The sequence below is a fragment of the Abramis brama genome (assembly GCF_963993115.1).
Source record: "Abramis brama genome assembly, chromosome: 4".
Lineage (NCBI taxonomy): Eukaryota > Metazoa > Chordata > Actinopteri > Cypriniformes > Leuciscidae > Abramis > Abramis brama.
In genome coordinates, this window is record NC_139966.1 from 18,350,931 (window position 1) to 18,360,214 (window position 9,284).

At 42.4% G+C, this 9,284-nt stretch overlaps 1 protein-coding gene across 1 annotated transcript; it reads left to right on the forward strand.

The window, feature by feature from the left end:
* Nucleotides 1–689: 689 nt before the first annotated feature.
* LOC311082331 (uncharacterized protein) lies at nt 690–6,476 on the forward strand. Its single transcript, XM_084113094.1, has 2 exons — nt 690–5,701; nt 6,114–6,476. The coding sequence occupies exon 1, from the start codon at nt 873–875 to the stop codon at nt 2,307–2,309; it is 1,437 nt and encodes a 478-aa protein (XP_083969220.1). The 5' UTR covers nt 690–872; the 3' UTR covers nt 2,310–5,701; nt 6,114–6,476.
* The last annotated feature ends 2,808 nt before the right edge of the window (nt 6,477–9,284 follow it).

The window sequence follows — 9,284 nt, forward strand, 5'->3', positions numbered from 1 at the left end:
GAGCGAGTCCAGACCGAACTTCCCGACCAAAAAATATTGTGGGCGGGGTTCGGGCTGGCACCCAGGCTATGTAATTGTATTTTCACTAGTGAAATGTCACCATAGGCTGCCATTCAAAATCAATTCAAAATGTGATTGTTACTAGTAAGAAAGCCATTTTAGATATCTGAAATTATATTGATATCAGAAATACATTTTTTGAGATATCAAAAATTAACATTTTACTAGTAGCAATTCAATTGTTGAGAATAGACATTTTTACTAGTAACCACGTAATTCTTGATATCAGGAATACACATTTTTACTAGTAACAATGAATTTGATTCAATTGCATTGATATAGATATTGTCTTTCTCAATTTTTCTTCTTGCCTTATAAATGTTTTCATTATTTGTTTCATTATGACCTCTTAATCTTCCGAGAGAAGTGAACACTACAGTAACTATGCAAACTTTTTTTGGGTGGAGCACTACACAAATTATGCAAAATGTTCTTTTTGCATAATCTTGTGGCTTCAGAACAACAGTGCACAGCAAGCACATGCATTTAACCCTCTGGTAGTCTTGTTGTTCAGTTACAGCAATGAAAAGGTTACTCTAGAATAGCAAGAGTGTGAAATAGATATAAATACAGAAAGAAAAAAAATATATATATTTTAATGATCTATAAAAAAAAAAGCTTAATGATATTAAAGATATGAAGCTAGCGCAAGTTCTGCCAGGAAGACTCAATCGTTCGCGTCATTAATTACCTCCTCATCTATCCAATTATATCACTTACTGTAGCTTAAAAGGGCAGCGCTTACACATGTCTGAGTTCGCAGATGCTGTCACTCCAGTAACTCAACTGCTAGCGACAGTAGCCGACCAAACATGTCTCAGGATAACCAATCCATTTGTGACTACTCAGATTCAGACGATTTCGTTCAGCCATCCCCTTCTGCTACACGCCGGAGTACCCGAATTCAATGCCGCACCTCTTCGTGGGCGAGCTGCTCTTCTGAACTCATATTAAACGCTCTCGAGGACGCCGGCATCCCTGCTAGCGAAGGAATTTCTAGAGAAGATCTTCTGCTCTTGGCCCAGAACACACTGGGCAATCCTCCTGCATCTACTTCTCCACATCCAGACGCCGCCACAACCTCTGCTCAACCGAAAAAAGCCAGCAGAAAAAGATCTGCAAAATCTACACCTCGTTCAGCTAAAAGGACATCATTACCGGATCAAGAGATATCTCCTTCTCAAATCGCCGACCCACCCGATACTAATCTGCTGCTCCTTTCCGCAGTTCAAAACCTATCCCAAACGGTCAAAGGATTACAGTCCAAGATGACAGATTTTGAAAACTCTCTCTTCAACCCTGACAGCAGCCCAGATCCCGCTACAACTCGGCCCTCTTTCTCCGGTAATATTTCAGCAAGCTTACCTTCTACATCGACCTCTCTGCCCGCTCCTCTTCTCAGGATCCAGCCGTCATTCCAAAACGTCTCAGCTTCACCGGCTTCTCCCAGTTTTAATCTCTCCTCATCTACACCAGCTCAAGCTTTCGGTAGGCGTTTCGTTCCTCCCGCCGCCGCTACAGTCTCTCCACATCTCAGGTCAAATATTATCCAAGGTAAGGACATCAACCTGGCTTCTTTACTTCTCCCTTCGCCTGCTGCCGACAGGAAAATGGTGGAATGCGGTGACGTGGCAGTGCTCCTTAAAACTTCCGATCCACGCTTGCAACGCAATCTTTCGTTCGGAGAGTTCGTAATTGCTTTCAGCATTTACAGGGACACTCTATGCCAAGTTTTTCCAGATAGGAGGGAAGAGTTAGACCTCTATCTATCCATGATGGCAGACTTTAATCAAAGGTACGGGGGCACCTTATTCTATGAGTATCATAAATCCTTTTCCGCTAAATCCGCGTCTTGCATTACACTCTACAATTCAAGACTCGACTGGTCCATCACGGATACTGAATTGCTAGTTCGCCATTTCGGCGGTCAAAGAAGTTTGTCATGTTCTATATGCAGCGCCCACGGACACTCAGCTGCTTTCTGCCCGAAAGCTTTTTCTAGCCGCGATCAGGCCGCTGTCCGCGGTACTGAAAATGTAAGACGCAGCTCCTCCAGCAGAGGACGCCCCGCTGAAACATTTAATGACAATCCTATTTGCAATCAGTTTAACGAAGCTGTGTGTACATTTAATAACTGTCGTTTCGCTCATATTTGCAGCTTGTGCAAAGACCCACACCCGAAATCAGTCTGCCCACGCCGATACAAACCTCAAACCACAAGGAAAGCCCAGTTTCAGAAGAAATTCTGAGCAAACATCCGTCCACACCTATCAACATTTCAAACCTCTCTAGCTACCTCTCTTCTCACCCCGATCCATCTTTCGTCGATTATCTCATCACCGGTTTGTCTCAAGGGTTTAGGGTGGGAATTCTCTCACAACTCACTTCATCCTTTTCAGCTAAAAACTTGCAATCAGCTATGAACGAGCCCGACGTTGTTTTTACACTGCTCGAGAAAGAAGTCAATAAAGGCTATGTTATCGGCCCTTTCGCCTTCCCTCCTTTTTCCCCCTTCAGGATTAACTCTATTGGTGTCGCTACCCGAAAATACTCTGGTAAAAAACGTCTCATTTTTGACATGTCTTCTCCCCATTCCAGCAAAATTCTAAGCGTTAATGAATGCATTCCCCTCGAACCATTCTCCCTTCATTACGCTTCGGTGGACAACGCTATTCAGTTAATCAAGCTAGCTGGCCATGGTGCTTGGCTGGCTAAAGCAGACATAACAGACGCTTTTAAAACCATGCCAATACACCCTGCTGACTGGCCACTTTTCGGCGTTAAATGGGATTCAAAATTCTATTTTGCAGTAAGGCTCACTTTCGGGTGTAGGAGCAGCCCTCATATCTTCAATAGTCTGTCGGAAGCTTTGTGTTGGATCCTGCTGAACGTCTGCAAACTCCCGTTCGTTTTGCATTTACTTGACGATTTCTTGCTTATCGATTTCCCTTCTCCTCATTCTTCCGTCCTCGATATCTTAAAGCAGGTTTTCAGTGACGTCGGCGTTCCCCTCTCTTCAGAGAAAACTCTGGGCCCCTCCACCAATCTCGAATTTTTAGGTATCTCCCTCGATACGGTTAAGATGCAAGCTTCTCTTCCCCTAGAAAAGCTTATAAGAATCCGATCTTTCCTGGAAAAATTTTCCTCTCTACCAGTCGTCTCGAAGCGCGATCTATTGTCCCTCTTGGGCCACCTAAATTTCGCGATGAGCATCATCCCGCAAGGCAGGGCTTTCATTTCGCGTCTATTAACAGCTGCACATTCCGTGCCCGAACTTAGTAATCCGGTTCAGTTAGACGAAGGTTGTCGGTCCGATATTACATTCTGGTCTCGCTTACTAAATGATTGGAACGGCATTTCTTTTTTCTATAACGAGAACTTCGAATCATCCGCAGATTTACATTTATTCACCGATGCTGCTCCGTCCGTCGGGTTCGGGGGATTTTTCCAAGGGCACTGGTTCGCAGAGAGATGGCCGAATGATTTTCCTAGTTCTACATCTAGTTCACTCTCTTCAGCGCTATACGAACTCTATCCTCTAGTCGTAGCCAGCGTAATCTGGGGTCCTGAGTGGTCTAGGAAACGCATTCTTATGTTTTGCGATAACGAAGCCACCGTAGCTATTATTAATAAAGGCAGATCATCTTGCCTGATGATCATGCCTTTTCTGCGTCGCTTAATTTGGCAGTCAGTCATCCACAACTTCATTATTAAAGCTGCTCACATACCTGGCCATTTCAATGTTGTCGCTGACGCTCTATCTCGCTTTCGTTTTCAGACCTTCAGACGGCTCTGCCCCGCAGCCAACAAGGATCCAACACCCTGCCCTCCCCTGTCAGCCACAACGTTATACTAGAAGATTTGCTTTGCTCAGCCAGACTTTACATGTCTAAAGGCGTTGCTCCATCGACTCTCAAAGCTTATACTTCTGCCTGGTATTCGTTTTCAATGTTTTGTTTAGCCTTTCAACTTCCTTTATTCCCTATTTTGATTTCGACAGTTTGCTCCTTTCTCGCGTTTAATTTCGACAAACGAAATTTAAAAATCTCTTCCATTCGTAGATTACTCGCAGGTGTTCAATTCTACGCCAAATATTATAACCCCGATTCTCCTAGCCTATTCACCGCTACTCCTATTCGCCTCATGCTCAAAGGTATGGCTAAAACTTCTATCGTGTCCCCTGACAAAAGGCTGCCTTTGACGTTACCTTTAATTCATAGGTTAATCATTGCAGTTCGCAACGGCCTCTTTTCCAAATATATCAACACTCTGCTAGAAGCTGTATTTCTTACAGCTTTCTACGGCTTTATGCGTCCAGGAGAATTTACTTCACCAACCAATACATTCGATCCAGCACGCGGTCTTTCCTTTTCAGACTTACAATTCTTTCCTAATTTTTTCACACTCTTTCTTAAACATTCCAAGAATGACTCTAAAGGCTCTGGCATTACTTTAACTATCTCTAAAATCAGTAGCGATTTCTGCCCCTTCTCCTCAATGACTAAATTCCTAAAAATCCGTCTCAGACATTCTGCTAGTTCTCCCCTCTTCATACTACCCAACGGAGCACCTCTCTCTCAAAACCGGTTCAAGTTCCATCTCAACTCCGTTCTCAAAAGCTGCAGCTTATCTCCTTCTCAATTCACCGGACATTCCTTCAGAATTGGAGCTGCCACTACAGCAGCCGAGCGCGGCATCTCTACAGCAGCTATCAAAATCTTGGGCAGGTGGTCCTCCTCGGCTTTCGAGTCCTACATAAGACCAGATTTAAAATCCATCCTCGAAGCCCAGCAAGCTCTCCAGTCTTGATCTAGGTAAATTCCTATTTATCTACTGGTGGTGGTGTTTTTGCCAAAGCAGATTGGCATTCTATGATCGTATGGCTAGCTACTAAACCAAGATGGCCGTGGGTTTCACGTCTGTTTAAACAGTTGTTACATGTTATGGTTTCAAGTGGCTGCGGCCCAAGTGTACTACCAAGTGGCTGTGGCCCACGTGTTCTATCAAAGGACGGCCTGCGGCCTATGTGTCCTCTCAAAAGATGGCCTGCGGCCTACGTGCTCTATCAAAGGACGGCCTGCGGCCTATGTGTCCTCTCAAAAGATGGCCTGCGGCCTATGTGTTCTATCAAGGACGGCCTGCGGCCATGTGTTCTATTAAAGGACGGCTGTGGCCATGTGTCCTATCAAAAGATGGCCTGTGGCCCATGTGTTTTATCAAAAGATGGCCTGTGGCCCATGCGTTTTATCAAAAGACGGCCTGTGGCCCATGTGTCCTATCAAAAGATGGCCTGTGGCCCATGTGTCCTATCAAAAGATGGCCTGTGGCCCATGTGTTCTTTCAAAAGATGGCCTGTGGCCCTTGTGTTCTATCAAAAGACGGCTCGTGCTCATAGGTCCATCTAAAGGCGGTTCTGTTTTATGCGTGCAACCAAGGATACCAGCAGCATATGTCCATGTATCTCGAAAGTTGATATATATTTTCTTATTATAAATAAAATAATATGTTAGAACCACGACGGCAGTGGCTTATTCGATATAATCAAGGATGGTACTCGTCTAAATCTAATGTTCTTTTTTTTTTTTTTTCTCTCTCTCTCTTCCTTTCTTATCTATGTTAGGAACTTCAGGATTCACGGCCGGTGAGTTAATTAAAAAATATATGTATATATATAAAAAAAAAATAATTAAAAAAAAAAAAAAACTTTTTTTGGGGGGGTGGGCCCCGTTCCGGCGGATCCTTAATTCCACCTATCTTTGGGGGTGAGCGGCGCCCCCGCCTTCGTCTTCAGGCGGGACTCGCAGATTCAGTACCCTCTGAATGCGAGTTATGAACGGGGCCTACGCCAAAGAACCTGATTGCTTGCTGAGCTCCTAAATAAATGTTATTGTTACAGTATTAATTCTCCCGAGTCTTTCTGGTAGAAATGAAGCTAGCGCAAGTTCTGCCAGGAAGACTCAATCGTTCGCGTCATTAATTACCTCCTCATCTATCCAATTATATCACTTACTGTAGCTTAAAAGGGCAGCGCTTACACATGTCTGAGTTCGCAGATGCTGTCACTCCAGTACCTCCATCCTCCCCGCCTCCACCAAGATGGGATCTTTCCTCCAACTCCTCTACTCAACCAAGCTGGGTCCTCCCTCTATCAACCCCAACACCATCAGTCAGGCTATCCCTTCCATCCTGAAGACTTCAGATGTCTTTTCCTCCATCCACCCCACCACCACCAGATGGCCCCTTTCCTTACTCCGCCGGGGGGGGAGCGGCGCCCCCGCCTTCGTCTTCAGGCGGGACTCGCAGATTCAGTACCCTCTGAATGCGAGTTATGAACGGGGCCTACGCCAAAGAACCTGATTGCTTGCTGAGCTCCTAAATAAATGTTATTGTTACAGTATTAATTCTCCCGAGTCTTTCTGGTAGAACTATAAGCATTTGTAAAAGAAATATATAAAACTATTTTGACAGTACATACTGCATCTGTAACATGAGTTGAAAATGTTACTGTAAATGTTATGACTTACCAAATGACTGTTTTTGTTCATTTAATTGTTGTACGACCGCTGGTGACATTAAGTAATTAGTCGTCATCAAACCACACCCCTTCCCCCAGCAGAGAAGTGTATCTCATGCTGAGAGGGAATTCGTGCATGTCTGAATGCCTACTGTGTAATATCCTATGACTCTTTCTAGTGGACAGCTTTAGTATTACAGCCTTCATCTGTCAGTTGAAATGGCTAATATTTCAAAATTTGTTAGGTCCCTGAGCATCAGAAATTCATGAAACTAAGCATGTTTCATAAGAATGACATGTACAATGTTTTGAGGAGTTTGTGTTATGGACCTAGTTAAAGGAGTAAGATAAAGAGGCAATCTAACTAACTGTGTGTGTGTGTGTGTGTGTGTGTGTGTGTGTGTGTGTGTGTGTGTGTGTGTGTGTGTGTGAGACAGAGATTTCCAATTTGGGCAGGAACATGCAGAAGGATAGAGAATTAGGGTGAGGAAACAATCAATGACTGTGTAACATCAGATTGACCAGACATGCATCAGCAGAAGGGAGACAGATATGGCATCAAATACAGCATTTTACAGTATGCCATGTGAGACTGTAAACGGATTACTATAGTAGAGACTGCCACAAAACTGTAACTCACACTTTTAAAGGTCAACTACAGTATAGATTCAGTCATATGGTACAGTAAGAACATTTACTGTATTGGCAGTAAACTCTGTTCCAGCACAAAACCTCATGGCTTCACATCTTTTGATAACACACTAGAAAGATGCTATTTTAAACATTATGGAATATGGATTCAACTACAAAAGTTAGGTAATGTAAATGTATTGTCTAATGAGTCATCTGTAGCCTGTATTACTGTAATTAATTCAGAAACAAGGGTGATTTGAAACTTGTATCTTGCACTGTTTGCTATTAAATGAACTGACTGTTAAAAGTACTAAATTGAAAGAAGATCATACTGTTGTGTTTCTGTGATTAAACTAAATGCTCTCATTACATATTACAATAATCTTGTGTCTGAAACAATGATTATGTGGACTGAAAATGTGTATAACTGTAATGAAATAATGGGATCAGGTTTTAAATGCACACCTTACTTGTGAAAATAGTATCAAAGCGAATAATAAAAAAAGCTATTATTGATAGAAGACATACATACTCTTTGATTCTCCTGTGGTCCCAAGGGTTGTTGAGGTTCATGGAGGGGATGTTGGGGGCAGAGATGAAAATCTTGAAGTTTTTGACATGAGAGACCTTTTTGTTTAGAGTTATCCTGTTGTTTCTTTTTATTTGTTGCAATAAAATTAAACCATATATCAAGAACTCTTTCTGTAAAAACAATATGAGAACAGCAAGGTAAGTTAAATAGAGTAAGATAAGGTAATGTATAATGATTTATGCATACCATAAACAGGAGTTGATATTGATCTATTGGAGACCACCCGCTGGTGTTTCTTTCGGGTGGCCTGCAGCTCCTCCAAATTCTTAAGTCTGCTTTTTAAAGACTTGGTTATGTTTTCTCTAATTAACTGCCGCCCTAAAATTTTGCACTGGTTGCAATTGCGGCTGAGCCAACCCTCATCCTGTGCACCTCATCCTCCTGGCTTTCACTATCAGAGTGAATAGGTCCCGGTTAGAGTGCACAGGAATATCAGGTTGGCTCCGCCGCAATTTGGCAAGATTTTTAAGGACTTCAGTTCTTTTTGCATCTTTTAACTTTTCCACCCATTCCTTTGCCTAAAAAAAACAACAAAACAAAACAAAACAAAAAACAAACAAAAAAAGCCATTGTTATTCACTCTGCATCTCTATTAGTCAATGTTCATCTGTATTCTAGCACCTTAGGCAGAGTGGAGACAATATCAACATCAATCCTTTTAATTTCTAAGACTGATACAATGCAAACAAAAATATATATATTTTAAATAAAATTAATTAGTGCTTTGAATCAATACAAAAAATGTATTAATTGCTAAAATAATTAGACAAAAATAACGACTTTATTCCACTATTCATTTCCTTCTCTCTGGGCCTCGTAGTGTTTTTGCGCTGCGCGTCTGTGTTATACGTCATCACGCATCACACACATGACCAGCGTCGGCCAATAGTGAGCCTACGTGGTGACGTGTAACACAGACGCGCTGCGCAAAAACACTACGTGAACCAACTAGAGGTCCAGAGAGAAGGAAATGAATAGTGGAATAAAGTCGTTATTTTTGTTTGTTTTTGCACACAAAAAGTATTCTCGTCGCTTGATATACTTAAGATTGAACCACTGTAGTCACTTGGACTATATTAACGATCTCTTTAATAACTTTTCTGGGCCAGCAAGTTTCGGCCACCTAGCAGCCTATGGAGAAGTGATCCAGCACTCAGATTTCATCAAAAATATCTTAATTTGTGTTCCGAAGATGAACGAAGGTCTTATGCGGTTGGAACAACATGAGGGTGAGTAATTACTGACAGAATTTTCATTTTTGGGTGAACTATCCCTTTAAGTCCTATTGTACCGAATTTTGGTTGTAGTTCCACCAGAGTTCCACTGGGGGCGATCGCCCATGAGTGCAAAATGAATGGGAGTCAATGGGGCTAGATGGGTAAATTTGTCTCTTTCACCCGATTGCCGTTGAGAAATCTCAGATTTGATTGTAGGTTTTGCAAGTTCAACATGGGTTATAGGTCGAAAGTTGAATGAACGAGTACT

Coding starts and splice junctions, on each gene's coding strand:
- LOC311082331 (XM_084113094.1), top strand. CDS start 873: ATGTCTCAGGATAACCAATCCATTTGTGACTACTCAGATTCAGACGAT.